Source organism: Neoarthrinium moseri, assembly GCF_022829205.1.
Source record: "Neoarthrinium moseri strain CBS 164.80 chromosome Unknown scaffold7_Wmoseri_CBS_16480, whole genome shotgun sequence".
NCBI classification, from domain to species: domain Eukaryota; kingdom Fungi; phylum Ascomycota; class Sordariomycetes; order Amphisphaeriales; family Apiosporaceae; genus Neoarthrinium; species Neoarthrinium moseri.
The window spans coordinates 802,036-820,682 of NW_026055121.1; the positions used below are offsets into that span (position 1 = coordinate 802,036).

The 18,647-nt window shown below is 51.4% G+C and overlaps 6 protein-coding genes across 6 annotated transcripts; 3 read left to right on the plus strand and 3 right to left on the minus strand.

The window, feature by feature from the left end:
* Window positions 1-213: 213 nt before the first annotated feature.
* Window positions 214-1,167, minus strand: JN550_003194 (uncharacterized protein; the record flags this gene model as incomplete). Its single annotated transcript, XM_049314571.1, has 1 exon — window positions 214-1,167. The coding sequence occupies one exon, from the start codon at window positions 1,165-1,167 to the stop codon at window positions 214-216; it is 954 nt and encodes a 317-aa protein (XP_049175029.1).
* Window positions 1,168-4,989: 3,822 nt separating this feature from the next.
* On the plus strand, window positions 4,990-8,430 carry JN550_003195 (uncharacterized protein; the record flags this gene model as incomplete). Its single annotated transcript, XM_049314572.1, has 11 exons — window positions 4,990-5,985; window positions 6,038-6,165; window positions 6,220-6,317; window positions 6,382-6,468; window positions 6,524-6,650; window positions 6,844-6,980; window positions 7,090-7,211; window positions 7,259-7,597; window positions 7,649-8,020; window positions 8,078-8,179; window positions 8,227-8,430. 11 exons carry the CDS (start codon window positions 4,990-4,992, stop codon window positions 8,428-8,430), a joined length of 2,712 nt encoding a protein of 903 aa, XP_049175030.1.
* Window positions 8,431-8,649: 219 nt separating this feature from the next.
* JN550_003196 (uncharacterized protein) lies at window positions 8,650-11,024 on the minus strand (the record flags this gene model as incomplete). The annotated part of the gene is made up of 5 exons (XM_049314574.1): window positions 8,650-9,693; window positions 9,745-10,350; window positions 10,404-10,557; window positions 10,632-10,764; window positions 10,820-11,024. The coding sequence occupies 5 exons, from the start codon at window positions 11,022-11,024 to the stop codon at window positions 8,650-8,652; spliced, it is 2,142 nt and encodes a 713-aa protein (XP_049175031.1).
* A 1,445-nt stretch (window positions 11,025-12,469) lies between these two features.
* On the plus strand, window positions 12,470-13,362 carry JN550_003197 (uncharacterized protein; the record flags this gene model as incomplete). Its single annotated transcript, XM_049314575.1, has 3 exons — window positions 12,470-12,825; window positions 12,878-13,182; window positions 13,265-13,362. The coding sequence occupies 3 exons, from the start codon at window positions 12,470-12,472 to the stop codon at window positions 13,360-13,362; spliced, it is 759 nt and encodes a 252-aa protein (XP_049175032.1).
* A 735-nt stretch (window positions 13,363-14,097) lies between these two features.
* Window positions 14,098-14,805, plus strand: JN550_003198 (uncharacterized protein; the record flags this gene model as incomplete). The annotated part of the gene is made up of 1 exon (XM_049314576.1): window positions 14,098-14,805. One exon carries the CDS (start codon window positions 14,098-14,100, stop codon window positions 14,803-14,805), a length of 708 nt encoding a protein of 235 aa, XP_049175033.1.
* An 821-nt stretch (window positions 14,806-15,626) lies between these two features.
* JN550_003199 (uncharacterized protein) lies at window positions 15,627-18,076 on the minus strand (the record flags this gene model as incomplete). Its single annotated transcript, XM_049314577.1, has 4 exons — window positions 15,627-15,826; window positions 15,876-17,247; window positions 17,313-17,417; window positions 17,471-18,076. 4 exons carry the CDS (start codon window positions 18,074-18,076, stop codon window positions 15,627-15,629), a joined length of 2,283 nt encoding a protein of 760 aa, XP_049175034.1.
* Between the last annotated feature and the right edge of the window lie 571 nt (window positions 18,077-18,647).

An 18,647-nucleotide genomic window follows, 5' to 3' on the forward strand; every position in this document is an offset into this window, starting at 1 on the left:
CACAAGTTTCAACAAGGCTGCCAATTTTTATGTTACAAGTTCGCAATTTTTCTATAAGCTTTACGTACAAGACTTCCGCTGCTGGACCAGTTTCATACCTCCTATTTCCGTGTTGGCCCAACCATTTAGCACAGAGCCCAACCATTGACGGTTACGAATAGGCCTCTCACTAATGTCTCTGTCAAGTATTTCTGAACTCTACCAGTTCTCAAGTCAGTCTCTGTCTTTCTTTTCCTCACAGTGGACACGACGTGCTGGCGTAACACGAGACGCCGCGCCGTATCCACGAGGCTTATCATTGCTTTTGAGGGCGCAGTCCTCGTGGGCGTCCCCGGTTGTTTTACCCTTCTTCAAGGCATTATGAATTGCCTCATCAGAATGGTCGGTGCTGATTTCTTGATAGCGGCGTTTGGGGGCCTTGACGGTGGATTTGAGTGCCTTTGTGGTAGACTGGGACTTCGTCGAAGTGAGGCGGCGCTTGAGGGCACGGAGATAACGGAGCCTGTCAGAGGTCTCTGTGGGTTGTTCACCCCAACGTGCAATACGCTCTTGGCGTAGCCGAGCGACTAGGATTTCGGCATCTTCGCACATCTGAAGTGCAAGGGGTTTCTTGGGACGCCCGCCGCTGGTAAGTCCGTTTCTTATATTTTCTGCAGCGCGAGCTCGGGCGCGCTGGCACTCGGCCTTGTATAACGGACGCTCCTTGCGAGCGCGATGCAAGGCGTTTCTGCCTGATTGCACGTCGAAGAAAGGCCCGAAAGTTGCTCTGGCGTATGCCATGTCTGATTCCTCGGGGTCGTCCCAATATGGGTCCGAGTTCACGTCGTAGTTGTCGTAGTTGTACACATACTTCGTCTTTCTCGCTATATCATACATTTCCCTGATATCATCTTTCTCCTCAGCATCGATGTCATTATTTTGGTCTGGGCCGCATTCCTCCTGGATATTGCTTTTGTTAGGGTCCCCTGCTGCTTCAAATTTAGATTCTTTCTTGTTGACATCTGGAGATTGGAAGGCCCAAGGAGCAGCTAGCAGGGATTCATCGATAGTGTTCAGGTGGTTGTTGCCTTTGAGGTTGTGTTCGGTGGCGTCGGTGCAAGTAGGAGTTATCCTAGCGTGGGTTGAAGTTGCCATGTTGCGGGCCGTCGTAGCTTTAGTATAGTCCATTAGGAATAGATTAACGTAGCTAGATTTAGGCTAGCTATGGCGTGCAAGTTTGCTGCAAAGATATATCTTAATGGTTTTGGAGTTTCAATGATGATCGATAGGAAGAGATCGGAGGCCCAGGTAGTCGTTAGAGTGCTGGGGTGTTGCGATATATTGAGTTCTTGGGTGGCGGTTAGTTTCAGGATCTGTCCTGAGAATGTGATAGAGGGGATCTTCAACAGCGACGACGCTGCAGGCTTTATATATTTTTCTCGAGCCAGCAAACTCACACACATCATGCGCACATGACCCCATCAGATTAAGTAGCCACGGGACTGCAGCGTATTCCAACGTAACTCATAAAATCTAGCTTTCTGATAATTATTTTACTTTTCCTTTCTGTGTACTACGTCTATTTACGCACTTTAGTGTCCAATAAAAAAATTGAGATCCGGTGTTCGGGGCAATTTTAACGTTAGAGTTCCAAAGTCTCTCATGAACCAGAAACCCGAGCCCGATTTCGAACTCCTTCGTAGACGTCCTTCAGAGATAGGATTGCAACAACATTCGTTGAGTGCTTTCTCCCAGGCCGTAGCTCTTGTATCTTGGGCTTTACGGTCCCTGACCTGAACATTGGACTTGATGCTCAAGACTTCGAACACTATTTGAGTGATCGAATTGTTGGTGAAGAGGGAAATTTGGCAGGTCACATGGAAATTGACCCCCACGTTGGGAGCTCTGGAAGTGAAAATCTCTGACAAAACATTAGCTTATCTGGTAGAGCAGCAATATGACGATGGTATTTGCTTTAATTTGAAGGTAGATTCAACAGCTGAAAAGGTTCAACATGATATTGAAGGTACGCAACGGGACTAGGTTTCTCTGTTCTTACCATGAACCAATCCTTTTGTAGAGTGGAGGCCTCCTCTGCTAGGACTTGATAATACTCTTATATCATTCAACTGTCCAAAGACTTACTGAGTGAGCGCTCTGCCTGGAATAAGCCTGGATAATTGTCAAGGGGATTGTGAGGTCAGGTATAATCAGAAGTCCAAACGTATGGTTCAATTCAAGAAGAGACTGAATCTTGCCCCATTTCAAGGAGAAGGGACAAGATGGGGATTATATAGCGGACCCTCTTCGGTGTCTCACCGGACCTTCTGTAAACCTAATACACTGCCGTGACAATCCAATCCTAGTGGATGGCACAAAAGGATGATATACACATCCAGATGACCAGTACTTGCTGGATGAGAAATCAGGTTTGACCTAGCATTGTGTGAAACGCGTGGTACATATGGTGCCGCCTTTTTACGGGCCTCATCACGGAACTCAGGCTCAGGCTCAAATATCACTAGTCACGCATTCTGTCACAGCTATTATTACGCCATATATTCCATAATGTCGCCTCTCATGCACACTTGCCAAGATTTGGTGCGCATAAGCTCTTGAACCGGACGACATATGCGGCTGCCAAGGTGTATTGATTTTAGTTCGTGCCATGAAGTACTTGAGCTGGGGAGAGGTCTCGCCTATATCTTAATCATAGGCGAGATATATATGCAAACATATATTCTTTGCGTACTGAAGTGCGTATATTGGTACAGCAGTATCTCTATATCCAGCAGTGCAAAATTATGATCACGACCTCAGGCTTGTAGCATGATCACAATTATCAATGTTCCGTTCTTTGCTTCGGTCTGGGTCGGTACTCCTCCGTCGGAATTGTCCCTCCCCCTAGAGCACATCTCGCATGTAGTCCTCTACACTAAATGCCCCTCCAGGCCGCTCGAGTGAAGACTGCTGACCATGCTGCATCATGATCCCAAGATCAGAAAGGGATGGTTTTCATTATCGTGTGCAGCAGAAACTCTATACTTCCCTTCTTCAGCCTGCTGTGTTGACCACTTGAGTACGTAAGCATATCGGTGCATCCAGCCGATTTGTACTAGGTTGAAAGGGGGTGGGGGGGAAGCAATGCTGCGTAACTTGAGATTGTACGCAAGGGCAACAATCTCTGCAATGTAACACACTCTTTCATCACCAACACCTTGCATTCAATTCCCATTCTCTTGTGGTACTCCGTGGCAGGACCGGGTGGACGGGGCAGGCTCCAAAGCCTTGCGGAGAACAAACATAAAGCAGGCGCACTTCGTCTACCCATAGCCAGAACGCCTCATTCTTTCAAGTTCGCGAAGGTTTTCTAGCTATTTTATACATTTCTGCATTGAAAAGGCCATGGCAAGTTACACAAACGAGGAGGGAGCGATGGACTGGAATGCTCCAAGCGCTGACAAGCCATGCAAAACTTGGCACAGGGTCGTAGGCAACCTTGACAACTATGCAACACCCGTCATAGCAATCCACGGCGGCCCAGGATCGGGCCACAGCTACATGGTCGCCCTGATTGATCTTCATGAATCACGGGGAATTCCCATAGTCTTCTATGACCGGATTGGGCGCGGCCATTCTACACATCTGCCAGTGAAATTGGGCGATAAGAATTTTTGGAGGGTTGATCTTTTTGTTAAAGGCTTGACTGTCTGATTGACCACCTTCGGCTCTGAGTCAAAGGTTTCCATTTTCTTGGACAAAGTTGGGGTGGCATGTTGGCTGGGTCATATGCCGCGTTGCGTCCTCATGACCTGCAAAAGTTAGTGAAGTCTGGCTCACCTGCAAGCATGCCACTTTACAGAGAGGCGTACCAGCAGCGCCTCTCTCAACTGCCCCCAGATATACAACGGGCACTCGAAAACTGCGGTAAATAAGGAGACCACGAAAGTTTGAATACAAGGAAGCATCAAACGGTTTCATGAAACGCTTCGTCTGTCGACTGGACCCTGTGCCAGATCCGATACGGCAGGCTTGGAAAGAACCTAAAGGAGAATCCTGCTGCTTATGCGACCATGTAAGTCTAGCCCGATTCTCGTTAATGCTTAGGCATGTTTTCATCCCTGACCTCCTTGTTCTTTGCCTTGCTCCAAGAGAACTTCCAGTGCGGGACGGCGCGGAGGTAGAAAATATGACTGATATCAGTCTTACCAGGCAAGGTCATTCTGAATTCGATACAGTTGGAACCCTGAAGGATCGGGAGGGTTGGAAAACTGCAACCAAGATTGAGGCAACAGCCCTCTTGCTAAACGGAAGATATGATGAGGTGATGGACTTTGTCATAGAGCCATGGTTCAGGACCATCCCAAAGGTCAAGTGGGTGACACTAGAGAAATCGAGCCACACGTCGATGTGGGAGGAGCGAGAGCGATACATGCAGATTTGCGCCGATTTTCTATGCTATTGATAACGAATCGAGGAGACACTCCTCAGAGTAATAGTAACACTTGTCGCAAAAATCGAGACTGAATTTTCCCGCCGCAACAGTTGGTGTGATATTGCTGTTTAATGCTGTCGTGGCCTGGACTGGGTTAATGATTCAGCGGTACTACTCTGCTTTGCCGGACTACCTAGGTAGACGCCGGCCCCACATACCCCGGGCGAAGATTCATCCCCGGTCCCCGGCGAGGTCGCATGGCAATTAAAGTCTAACCCGGCCGGGGATCAACACCACCAAGGCACGATCAGTGCTCCACAGATCAACCTAGATTTCCCCAAGTACCCCAACCTCGGGAGCACCGTGCCACCCCAAAGTATCTCCGCACCAATCTCATCTGGTAAACGTTCAACCGAGTCTCTGTAGTCACTGTTGTAGACGTTACCCCATTTCCTACTCCAGAAGAATCCGTAGTTATAAATATTTGATGCGACGGCCGCGTACCTTCATATCCACCTAAGCACTTCTCGTTTTGCTCCTTTGCAACATCATTTTCTGCGACCGATACTGTCAATATGCAGGGGCTTAGGCACATGATAGGAGTTGCTCTCGCGCTCCTAGCTCCATCTGTAAAAGCATCATCCTGCAATAATAAAGGAAAATCACTCACCGTGGCGACCACAAGCGGCGAGGTATCAGGTTTCATCAACTCGACTGCTCCCCAAGTGCGCCAGTTCTTGGGCATCCCGTATGCTGAGGCACCCCTAAATTCCCTTCGGTTCCAGCCGCCGCAGCCCAAGAAGGATGCCGGCCCTATAAATGCAACATCCTATCCTCCGGCCTGCATGCAACAAATCAGTACTGCTCCGACTGTGTACTCGACTTATATGCAGCAATTTCTCATCAATGGCGGGCAATCTGAAGATTGCTTATATGTTAATGTCTACGCCCCACTCCACCCTACTGGGGCCAACTTGCCAGTATTCATCTACGTTCCAGGAGGGGGGTTCACCACTGGCGGCTCAAATTCTCTGTACAAGATCCCAGACCAGTGGATTCAACGCACACAATCTCACATTGTCGTTATTATGAACTACCGTCTCAACCTCTTTGGCTTCCCCAATGCGGAGGGCGCGCATCAGAACGTGGGCCTCTTGGATCAGAGAGCGGTGGTTGAATGGACTCGTGATAACATTGCTGCTTTTGGAGGCAACCCCGAACAGATGGTACTTTGGGGCCAATCCGCTGGTGCTGCTTCTGTTGGTCACTACGGATATACCTATCCGAACGACCTCATTGTCAAGGGTTTGATCTCTGATTCCGGTGCACCGTCGATCTTGAGCAAGACATTCGGAAACTTCACAAGCTTCAGCACCTTAGCCGGATTGGTGGGTTGTGGAGACCTTGATGCCACTGGAGAGCTTGAGTGCATGCAGAAGGTGGATGCCCAGACGCTGGAAAGCGTGTCTTCTAATCATACCAGCATCATCTCGTTCTCTCCAGTAGCAGACAACGTAACCGCCTTCTCCAACACGACAGATCGCTTGGCGAACGGTTTGGTTGCCAAAGTGGTAAGACGCATAGTCCATCACAAGATAAGACGAAACAACTAATCGCACATAGCCCTGGATCATGGGCAGTAATGCCAACGAAGGGGCAGGATTTGGCACCTTTAATGCCAGCGGCATGTCCGAGGCCCAATTTCAGATTGGTCTTTCAGCCATCACCTGTCCCGTCGTCAAAGAGATAAAGTGAGTAATGGCACTTGGCCCTAGAATCAATTTCTCAAGCTAACCTGAATGAAGAGCGCGGGAGCAATTTGGATACAGCACGTATCAGTACTTCTATTCTGGCAACTTCTCCAACATCTCTCCATTACCCTGGATAGGTGCTACACACAGCTGTATGACCTTGACACCTGGCAACTCGCCACCAAAGATCTGCTTCCATACTGATTTGACGTCTAGCTGAACTTCCGCTGCTTTTCGGAACCCACTACTTATACCGTGGAAACTCGACTGAATTTGAGTGGGAAACTAGTTATGGAATGGAAGGTGAGTAAAACTTGAGTATGAGAGATCTGCATTCATTGACCGAGTCTTGATTTAGCTTTATGGCTCTCATTTGCCTCCAATCCAGAGACTGATCCCATCGATGGCCAAGGAGTAACATGGCCGAAGTATAGGTCGAATACTAGCAGCATGGCTCAATTCGCTGCTGATGATCGATGGATTCAGTTCGTTGATGGTTCGGTCGTTAGCGACCTTTGTGACTAGTCCAGCTATTAGTACTCAGAATAATATGTCAATTGAGGAGATGGACATCCAAGTGATTGGTTCCCTCAATGTGACCTGGGAAGCAATGTGTTCATTATCTCATCACCTGGCGTGACGATTCGTCGTTTGGACGAGTGTTGCTCGACACCATAGAGGGAGGGTATTTTCAATCCTGGAAATGAGCCAGCATACCATTGGCCTCTCTCAAAATCGCGTGCTCGCAGTCTATCGGCCATCTAGTGTCTCAATGGCTCATTCTGAAAGTTATGCCATTGCATCATGGGGTCAAGGTATGAGCAATGCGGGGGTCCCATCACTACAACGCTGAGCCCCCGAGTTCATATAACTTGACAGTGAAGATGATAATTAATAAGAGATGATTGCATCTCATTTATACAGCATCATCAAACGTGAATCAGATGGCCCCTTCCATTGCGGAATTTGCCCCTGGCCTGGACGTGTTGAATGCGCGAGCCGACGCTAAGCTCTCACAAGCATTCGATTCTGCTCAGCACGCCTCGGTAAGCTTGGATCGTGTAGGACAACTTGCCTGTACTGATTTACTCAGTACAAATATCGTGACTACTTGCCGGTATACGATGAGACCACTACTTTTCCCGCAACTGAGCCGTTCGAGTTCAGTGACCGGGGTCACCTAGCAGACGCTGCCAAGCCTAATCTCCTGGACTTGAAAGACCCAAATGTTCAAGTCACAAAACTCACACCAAGAGTTGGAACGGAGTTCAGGGGAGTTCAGCTCTCTCAGTTGACTGATACCCAGAAGAACGAGCTAGCTCTCCTTATTGCAGAAAGGGGTGTCGTGGTATTTCGTGACCAAGACTTCAAAGACATCGGGGTTCAGAAACAGAAAGAATTCGGGGAATACTTCGGACGCCTCCATGTTCATGTTAGAATGGTCCTCTCTCAGTTTATTTAAGCCATACTGACATCTGCTCAGCCTGTAGGAGCCCACGTCGAAGGCGCTCTCGAGTTTCATAATATCTACTTAGGGCCTGACAACCTTTATCGGGCGCAACTGCGCTCTAGCAAGTTGAGCACAACGGGTTACCATTCTGATGTGTCCTACGAGCACCAGCCTCCAGGCATTACAATTTTGACACTTCTTGCTGTGCCTTCGACGGGAGGTGACACGGGGTGGACATCCCAAGTCGCTGCCTATGAGCGCCTATCGAAACCGATCAAGCTGCTTCTCGAGGGGCTTCGGGCAGAACACAGTGGCTTTCCTCAAGCTGACAACGCACGCAGGGATGGGAAGCATGTTCGGAGAGAGCCAGTCAAGTCTGACCACCCAATCGTGCGGGTTCATCCCGTGAGTTCAGCAATAACCCGGGTTCTTTGGTCACACTGAATCGCTAATATCTCCTAGGTTACGGGCCAGAAAGCGCTGTTCGTGAACCCGGGTTTCACCAAGAAAATCATTGGCCTTAAGGATGAAGAGTCTGACGCCATTTTGCAACTGCTCTTCAAGGTGCGTATACAGGTAGACTCAGCATGGACGCAGCTAATAGTGAGCAGCACATCTCGCAGAGCCAAGACGTTCAAGTCCGTGTCAAGTGGGAGGAGGGGACAGTGGCGCTGTGGGATAACCGGGTCACGGCTCACACTGCTATCTCGGATTACGACGTCTACAACGAGGAAGAAGGGTTGCGTCACGGCTTTCGAATCACAACCCTAGGTGAAAAGCCGGCGGGTGTGGATGGTCTGGAGACGACGTGGTGAACGGTGCGTGTTTGCACTCTGAAGCTGGTTTCTGTTCTGGGGTTTCAGTGCACGAAGGCGTTCGTGAAGTTTGGAAACGAGGTACGCGGAGTCATGTTCACGGGAAGAGGAATGGAGATTGAGCACTATCGAGACTATTAACACCGTAACATTCAGCAAAACGATTGGCTTTGTGAGAATTGCTTTCATAGGTATCTAGAGGAACTATGTTGAACCTGGTCAGTCGTAGGGTCTGGCAACCTTCAAGCGGCTCGGATCTGTGGCGGGTATGAACGACATCCTCCCGACATCCCCGCCGGGGTTGGCATCGCCTACCATAACCTTCACCATACCGAGCCGTCTTGCGCGTCTCGTACCACTGTCCGTTGAATTCGTTTCGGCACCCCAGTCTCTGAAATATGGCGAATCTCTTGTCAGACTGCTGACGAAGCCCAATATCTCCGGAGCACGACATAGAGCACGGAAAGCTATGGTAATGACAGCCGCACTCAACATGATCGTGCTAGATACGAAGTATACAACCATCCAAGGAACATTGATAACGTACACGGAGGCTATCGGAAACTGAGTGGCCGACGTAACGTTTTTTATCTTGGCCTCACTAACGTCGAAGATGTCACCGCCGATGGTTGCGGTTAGGTGTCTCGAAGCGTCGTATATCGTATTGAACATAAGAGTCCAACGGTCCGAGAACACGTCCGCTGATAGGTTGCTGATGTTGGACGCAATCCCTATAAAATTTCCCCCATTCACGAAGAATCTTGGCGGATCTTGCATGAAAAGCTCTGTGAGCGATGCCTGACCAGGGTGTCCTGATGGGTCCAACATCTCTAGTTTGTTGTACAACATAATACTGCTGAATGCGTCGGCGCGTAAATCTGGCTGCAGTGCAGCGGGCATCTGTCTGATGCCGAAGACATTACACTGCGCCCGGCTGCTAGGGCCATTCGATGCACAGGTTACGTTGACATCAACGTAGACGAGATGCTCTTTACAGTTTGTGACGAAGTAATTGCCGTCATCGGATGCTCGAGAGCCAAACATTAATGTCCGTGGTGGTTGTGGCCATTGTGTCGAAGAGTTTTCCCGTAAGAGATCGATGAAAAAAGTTGATATTCCGCCTGAGCCGCTAGGCAACAGGGTTAAGAACGCGTTAGGCTGAGATATATCCAGAGACTTATTATAGTGGAACATCATATTCTTATAGTTTGCTTCCATCCAATCAGGCATGGTTTGCTGCGTGAGTAGGTCACCGGATGTGCACTGTCGTAGTGTGAGATGATACACGGATGATACGCGAAGTGGGTTGCTTACCGAAAACTCATGGTAGTTTGTTCCCATGGTGAATGCTGTAGATCCAGTAAAGTCGAGGGGAATGCCCCGAACAACGGAACCTATGAGACTAGCCGCACCAATGGTAGTCTGTTCAGGGGGGACATCCAGCCAACGCTCAGGATCATCTGGGTCATAGCCTGGGACTCGACGGAGACTAGGCGTTCGAACATTCCCCCATGGATCCATTGATCCACGCGCTATCGCTGCGTCCATTCCTCCAAGCCGGGCAAGTATGAGCTCATAGTCATCGCTTGTACTTTTTGAGAACTGCAGTCCCGAACTCAGGTCGAACAGCGCCGAGTTGTAGATGGCGCGTATCTGGGACCTCATCGAGTTCCAACTGGACGATCCCTCTAGACCGGAACTTCCCTGCTCAGTAAAGTTGTGACTGTAGTAGTTGATTGTTCCCGTACCCGTGTCTGATCTTTGCTCGAGGTACACACTTCGAAATGAAGCCTGAGATCCTAGTGGATTGAAGGACCAAAGGGCGATAAGCAGAATTGTCGGTAACCCGAAAACTCTCATATTGAAACTGGTGACGAACGTGTTTGCCAGTGTCCGGGAGCCCATGATTTGCTCTAAAGTCTAGGTCATTCTTTAGAATCACGAAACCTGCCACTTGTGTATGGGAAACTTACACCTAAACTCAACCCTCTTTCAACTTTCCAATCAGCAAACGCTTTCAAAGTACCGCCCACAATTGCGGAGAAGATCAAAGGCCAGATCGATGGTGCTATGGTCGAAGCAAGAACGACCTTGCTTGCCCACGGAGACTCTGGCCGTTCTTGTAGTCTAATGAGACATATCCCAAGTGCTATTTCGGCAAACAGGTCAGCTACGATCAAACGAAATCCTTGATTTTTAACTCGCCGAAGAACATGATAGGAAGAAGCAGCCATAGGAGGTCTGGGATCAGATTCCACCGCGAGTTTCCCATCCATACCGTAGATCGGTCGGTTACAACGTCAGGTTGATGGGTTTTGTTCAGCATGGTTTCATCTAGCGTACTGTTAGCCGCACGACGTGTCGCTAGATGGATGGGCCAGCTACGAACCGAGAGAATCTACGTCGGGGTCGCGAACTGTCACACGATATAGACTCGACTGGGAGTTGACTGTTTTCATCTCGATCACCGATTCGTGCGAGACGCCTCGTCCAGGGCGGTCGCTCAACGATGGCACGCTCTGGTAGGTGGTAGGGGCCATACGGGGCTCGCTATCGAACGGATCGATGCTGCTTTGAAGTGGGCCATAACTCATCCCTAGCGACCTTTTCGGGCAAACCTGGATAATTCGAAGTACAATGATGCCAAATATTCAGCTAGTTACGGGCGACAACGAACTTCTTCGGCTGGGAAAAAGGAGATCCTTGTTGCGTGGAAGGCTGTGGGCTAAGTACGGCACAGTAAAGTGGGGATGCTTCTAATGCACCAGAATTAACTTGACATGGATCGCAATCTATTAACAGTCACTCTGAAACCCGTGCAGCTAGTCCCTCAGGACATAATCGGCGTTCGGTCAAAACGAGGTCTCTCTTGCTGATTGGTGCATTCCTTGCATCGAGAGATCTTTGTACATTCCCAATCCTTGGAGGTCCAGAACCGATCCTTGGTGTAAACCACGGTCAGCCCCATGCCTATGGGCTAGGACTGATGATTGACAACGTCCTTGAGATGGACACCTTGAGTCTTCTGCGCGGTTCGGACATCAGATCAGTTCTTCGTAGACTACACTGGAGAAGTTCGAGACTTTGATCAAGGATGAATATAATCCCATTTTTGTACGTTCGGTGTTACCACAGATGGTTTGGATGGTTATCAAGGGTATGCAGGGAGCGGCTACGGAAGACCTGATAATGCATAGCAGGAATGGGCTGAAGGATCGTTTGACTAATCCGCCTGCAGGTGGTGTTGCATTTTCCGAAGCACTGCTGGCCATCATCGGTCCCGTTTGCAAGACTGTTTCGGTATTCAAGGCATGCCTATACTACGCCAGGTGTACTTGTAGGGCTCCATCCATTTCCATGGTTCGTGCGACTTCCAATGCTCATCTCAACTCCCTCCTAAGCCAGCTTGGCAGCCTGGTGCCATGGAGATGGTGCTGACGCCATGGAAAGCTTTGCGGTCTGGGTACAAAGCGCCTACCAGCAACTGCCGCTGGCTCCATTGGCGGTCGTTCGATTGGGGGCCGTCTAAAAATATGCCTGCAGAAGGGGTGGAGATGTCTCTTGACCAGCCCCAACGGAGAACAAGCAGCATGGCTAGCGGCTGCCCAAAGCAAAGCTCTGTTTCTGAGTCTAATCGACAGATACCTAGCAGCCCCGCCGCTATCCAGTGGCATCTGGTGTATCGCCAGGTAGCTAGCGGAAGGATCTTACGTGAGCGGCAGTAGGCTAGCCAGGGGGTTAGATTAGTTTTGGCCCGTACCGAGCCTTATGGGCGCAGCTAGACCGGATAGGCGACACTATCGCAACTGGGGGGTTCGGCGTCGCTCAGCTCGGAGAGGTTAGGATTGACCAGAAAGTGGCCACTGGCTGGATCGCACAAAAAGATGCGATGATCCTCGCTCGTCCGTGCCCAGGTTGTTGACTATTCACCTTGCTTCTACCCTGAGTGCCTCCGGGTTTGATTTTTTTCGCCGTTTGGAAAAGCTGCTTAGACGACCAGAGCTTGATCTATCCCTTGGTAGTTAACATTTGTAGAGCGATGGAGCATCAACACGGAATACAACAAGGCGGGCAGCACTACTACCCACAGCAGGAGAAGGGCCCAGGATATGTGGACCAACACCAAGGCGCCTACTCGGGCTATCCCGATGCGCAGTATCAAAATCAACAATACCACGACCCCAACGGCACGGCGGCGGCACAGCACTACCCATCTCACGCCGGCGGCGCTGGAGCTCCGGCTCAACCGTCGGGTAGTGGCGCGAAGCGTGGTCTCCTCATCGGCCTGCTTGTAGCCGTAGTCGTGCTTTTAGCTCTCGTCATCGGGCTCGGCGCCGGACTTGGCGTCGGTTTGCGCAACGCGAAGTCGGATCTGGCGGCTGCCCAGGCGTCTCTGTACGTGAGCACTCTCTCTTGTATTGAGGTCATTCACTGACTAGACCATCAGGTCATCGACTGCTTCCGCAGCAACTTCAACGCCCGCCTCTACGGCATCATCCACACCCACCAAGACTTCTTCCTCCGCAACAGCCAGCGCAACAGCTGACAAGTTTTCATCGTGTCCTGGTGCTAACAACACGGTCTACACTTCGGACACCGACAGTAAGAAGTTCACTGTTTACTGTGGTCGTGACTACAGTGGTAAGGGCGAGGCCGATGACCTGAACAGCACCAAAGCCGAGACCATGACAACATGTATGGACACATGTGCCGGAACGGACGGGTGCGAGGGTGCTGGCTGGGGTTATATTGGTATGTGATCCCCCTGCCTCTGCTTCTATATCATTTTATTTTGCGTTACGCGGCCTTTTATTAACCCTTGATTGTCGAGCAGATGGCAGCGGGCACATGTGCTACATGAAGACCAACCTCACGAAGTTCCACAGTGCCGACTCTGGATGGGAGTTTGCGGTTCTGGACACCAGCTCATAAGTTACGCAGTTCTGGTCTCGGTGTACGTCTATTGGTTATAATACAAGCTCATATACCATATCTTAACTTCAGGTTTAAATAAAATAATTATTCAGAATCGGACTGCATATTTCCTAACTGTGATCACTATGTGTATACCCCCAATTCCCGGTGCGGTGATGCCTACCAATCTGCATTTTAGAGTGCAATGTGACTCTGCTTTCATTGCTGGGATATGATCGCGACTTCTACTACTTCCTCTTTTGCTGCCCCTTCGACTTTCACTTTCTTTGTTCAATCAACACGGCGAAAGTATATACTGACAATTGGGACTGCGGCACGGTGCGTAAAGCAGCGTAGCTTGGACAGTACGCACTGTATTATTTCTACTCGGCACCCAGGCACCCGACACCATTTCCTTCATTGCTTCAACAGCACACGTCAACCGAGGAACGTCACAAGGAAGGCACACTGGAGAACATTCACGGTGACAACCCTGTCACGAGGCCACGTCTTCGTGGCCAATTTCACCAGTTTATTAACAGCTCGCTGCGAGGTTGTAGGGCAACCCACGACCAATACGGGAGCCTTACAAAGGGAACAAGCAGCAGCCCCTTGCCGCAGATTCTGGATTGACCTGCCGCTCGTTCTCTCTCTTGTTTGTCATAACGAGTTTTCCAACGCTCCATCCATTTTCCGGAACGTTCATCAACACGGGCTTACGTTCGCCCCACTCAGTCGCCCACAGCCAGCACGATGAGTGTGCCTGCAGCAGCGCGTCTGCCCTCGCGGCCGGCCTTGCGCAGACTGATCGAGTTCTACGAAACCAAGGGACCCGACAACCGGGGTCGGCTACTGGAGGAGATCCTGAAGTGGAGCGATGAGCGCCTGGAGTTCTCGCACGACTACATCCAGACCCTGTTCCCGCTGCCCGAGGGCTCCATGTTCGCCAACGCGCCCGTCGTCGACGAGGAGACCTTCCTGTACTGGCGGCAGAGCGGCGGAGAGCTAAATGCCAACATGCGCCGCGCCCTTGAGCGTATGCTGTCATTTTACGGGTTTGCGATCGAGTGGCAGGACCACGAGAAGGGCGGGTCGACGGCGGAGGTCACAGTCAAGGCTGGTGGTGAGGCCAATCTCGCCCGCTGGGTCGTCCGTATGGATCATAACCACCTGCGTATCACACGTATCATCAGAAGCCTCCGCGTGCTGGGTCTGACCGAGGAGGCCAGAGCTTTCTATGCCGCGCTCGTCTGGACTTGCGACACGTACGGACGGATTGGCTCCTCGAGCCGTGAATTCTGGAAGCGGGCGATCGAGCTGCCCTTGCATATTGCTCCCGATGGAACGGAGGTGGAGTGGCTAGAGAAGTACAATGGGGGGGAAGACACCGCTGAGAATGATATCAAGTCAGATGGCAGCGAGTCTAGCGTGGACCAAGAGGGCAATACGGCGGCGGAATAGGAGACGAACTAGACGTGGCTAAGGACCCTCATGATCACCCTTCATCCGCCAGAAGAGCCGTGCTGCGGGCAAGGCGGACAAGGACGACGAGGTGCGGTTATCCCTTGATGCATTTCGGGATTGATACTGTCATTGTGGTATCTAGTAGCCATGGTCCAGTTATCAATATGAATGCATGAGAATGAAACAAGAAACATTGAGACCAGTTCGGACACATGTCTCCGCATAGAGCGGTGTATCCTCTCTACACGACGCTGTCTGGGTCTAATTACCGAAATCATTCTTGCCAGCACTCAAGCAGCGAAACCGGCCCGAATCAGACCACCCTCTCTATTGTGCTATACAGTAGAGGTGGAGTCTACTCTTCACATCACAAAAAAAATATTGCAGTCGACATAATGTAGGGGAATCCTATTCTAATGATTAATTCATCATATCCGGTCCTGGATGCGCAATGGTTTAACCCGACGCCAATCCTCGAGTCTGCGTCCGTGGATTTTGCCTGGAGCCAACATAGATTGAGAACAGGGCAAACCCCGTTCCAAGCCTAATGGGCGGCCATCCCTTTCCATTCAGTCAGGAGCCTCCTTGTTTTGCGTCGGCCTACATGCACATACTGCACTAAGTGAAACCCTGTCCCCTGCCCAATCATTGTAGGGCTATAGATGGATTCATCAGGCATTATTCCTTCCCCGCATCAACGAGTCAATGATCCACGGATGGTCCATCAGTATTTATTCTCCTTCCAAGGTATCATAGGCAATTGAAGTAGAAGATGCATCTCGAAGTTCAAATCTATTCCGCCCACCCGGCTTCAACCTTTACCTGAACCGAGCTCTGCAGCGTCCCATAACCTCGCCCTGGCACACAAGTTCAGCACTGAACTCGGAGCCGTCGAGAGTCAAGTAGATGTCAAAGTAAACTCTGTAGAAAGTTCCTTGAGGGGTATCCATGCGTTCAAAATCCTTCTCCAGATTCTTGCGCGAGAGATCGGAGGTCAAAGTGACAACTTCCTTTATGCCTGTATACTGTTAGTCGATACCCTCATTATAGGGGGATGGGGCACTTACGAGGATCTTTGGTGTACTCTGGGCAGACATCATCATCGCAAGCATATAGGATATCCTCGTACATGAGGGTCGCGCCGGGGGCCACCTGTCGGAAGAAGCTGACCTTGACCGGCTCTCCAATCTTGACTTTCTGGCCTTTTTGCACGAAAATTTGCCTCGTGAACTTGCATCGGTCCTTTCCGTCCAGGGAGGGTACTCGGTAAGCCTCAGGGTGGTAACCCTCCTTGAATGGTTGCAGGGTAGCCATAAGGTAGTGGCGACGAGCAACACGATGGGTAATAACACGCTCGGTGATACCAGCCGTGACAGCTCCTTTGACAATGGCGGCGACAGAGTCCATGGGCCGGACGACCTTGGACTGGAATTGCGGCGGCACGTGCAACTTGATCTGCTGGAACAGGTACTCGGAGGCACCAAAACCACCAACAACCAGAATGTTTTGCAGAGCGCGGTTCTGGGCCTGAATCGCTATAATCTGGTTCCGTACGAGCTCAAGAATTCGGTTGACAACTGGCTCAAAGCACTGGAGGATCTCCTCGTTGGTGAAGGTCATGTAGCCTTCCTCGATGCCAGCTTCTGGGAACTCGGCCTCGATACCGACATCTACCGCCCACTTTTGGCCGTTGTTACGGAAGTCAGCCTTGATGCGGTTTTCGAAATCCATGATGCACTTGGCGTAGACACGGCCTGCCGTCTTGGATCCGTCAGGAAGCTTCATTTTCCTGATCTTTGTCCTGAGGATGTTGCTGAAGTTTCTGTTCAGCGCTGTCGAACCACAAGAGTCACCAGAACCTGCAGTACATTCTGCCACGGTGAAGGGGTTTTCGTCCTCGACTTCGTATGCAATCAAATCAACGGTACCACCACCGCAATCGACAATGAGCAGGGCGTCGTGGATCTTGAGATTGAGCAGTCCAGTCTTGGCACAAAACAAAGCCGCGGCCTCAGGTTCGGAAACGAGAGTCAGTCTGTTGTCATTCTCATCCCGCAGGAAACCAGCTTGGATGGCCGCAGCTCTCGTCGCCGCCTTGCCAGCATCGTTCCAGATGGCGGGCACTGTCAGATAATACCGAATGTTGCGCTCTTCTCTGTTAAAGACTTCGCCCAAGGTCTTCTGCAGTGCCGCGCGCATTGCCTGTCTCAGCTTAAACAGGTAATCAGCAGCGACATCGATCTCGGACTTGCCCGGGGGCAAAGGCGGCAGGTTGATGGGGTCGATGTAGGTGTTCCCCGACAACATAAGTTGGAGTTTGAACCACTCGACCTTCTGGACACCGGGCTTGGGATATCCCGTGGGTGCCAGCGCATCTGCGATATCCGGGCCCCATCCTACAACCTTCTGGTATTGGTCGTAGTAGAGAACGGTGGGAATCTACAGCAATGGCAGTCAGAAATCATGATTGGAACTTGTCCAGACCGACCGCCTCCGTCCCTTACCTTTTGTTTCGTATATGAACCCGCACCAGGCCACTCCGTGATGATGTCTTCCTTCGCTTCGTTGTTGGTCGCAAAGGCGAATGCGACACCTGAGAATGTGGTACCCTACAGTAAGCGTTAGACGACCGCAAGCCCCCTCATTCAGCGGTGGTACTCACGAAGTCAATGCCCACAATCAGCTGTGCCTTACTACGGCTGTTGCCCTCAACCTCGGCGGCTGGGCGGCCGAACTGCTGTAGGGCGTTGCCTGGATTCTGAGGGGGAGCAGGCGGGGGATAGCCGGTAGCACCAGCGTACCCAGGGGGGCCGGGTTGCATGCCCGGGGGAGGAGGGCCGCCTGGCTGCATCTGCATCTGAGGAGGGTAGCCGGCGACAGGAGCACCGGTGTTGATCGGAGGAGGGCCACCGATCATCTGTGACGGCGGGGTGCGGGCGGGGCCTTGGGCAGCCTGAGGGCTCATGCGCTGACCGACGGGAGGAGCAGGACCTTGGGGATAGTTCGCAGTGTAACTCGGCGGGCGAGGTCCAGCTCCCGGGTGGTTCATCGTCGGGAGGGACTGCTGCGACGATGAGGAAGCGATGGAGGGGGCGGGCCCAGGTCGGGGGAACTGTTGCGATATTTGAGGGGGTCCTTGGCCTGGCGGCGGTGGTCCCTGTGGTGGTGGGGTTGCACTCGATTGAGGGACGTCTGGCGATGGGATACTGGCGGTGGATTTCCGTTTACCAAATCCGAGGCCTTTAAATCTCGAGTTCATAGAACTCATGTGGGATGGGGTTCTGGGGGGGAAGGGAGGGAAAAGGAAAGAAGAAGGACTTTAACAGTCAGACAGCGTGCGGGATTGGGCTTGGGCTGGGACCTTGGGCCTGCGGATTACCAGCTCGCCTGATTGTGTGTAGAACAGGCGGCGGGCTGACAAAAGCGAGGGACAAGAGGGACGAGGACGAGGGGTGGTGCGCAGACGCCAGACGGGTACGGTACGGTAAGGTTCCTTGTCAGACGGACGGCACACCAGACCCGTTTGGGCTGAGAGTGAGCAGCGAGTCCTAGCGAAAGAGAGAGTGGCAGCAGGCCCGTCGACAGGCAAGCAGGCAGTCGAAGGATGTGTGGATGTAGGCAGAGGTAGGTAGGGTAGGTACTAATTCCGACACCCCTCCCAAGACGGACGTGCAGCGGTATGATGCACAGCAAAAGCGCAGTGCAGTTGCAGCGCAGCAGTGCCAGCAGGAAATGGACGGGCGGGCGGGCGGGCAGGCGATGCTTTGTTCCTGGGCGACGGCGCGCTGCTGCTATTGCTGCTGCTACTGCTGCGAGGTAGACGAGGAATGAGACGGACG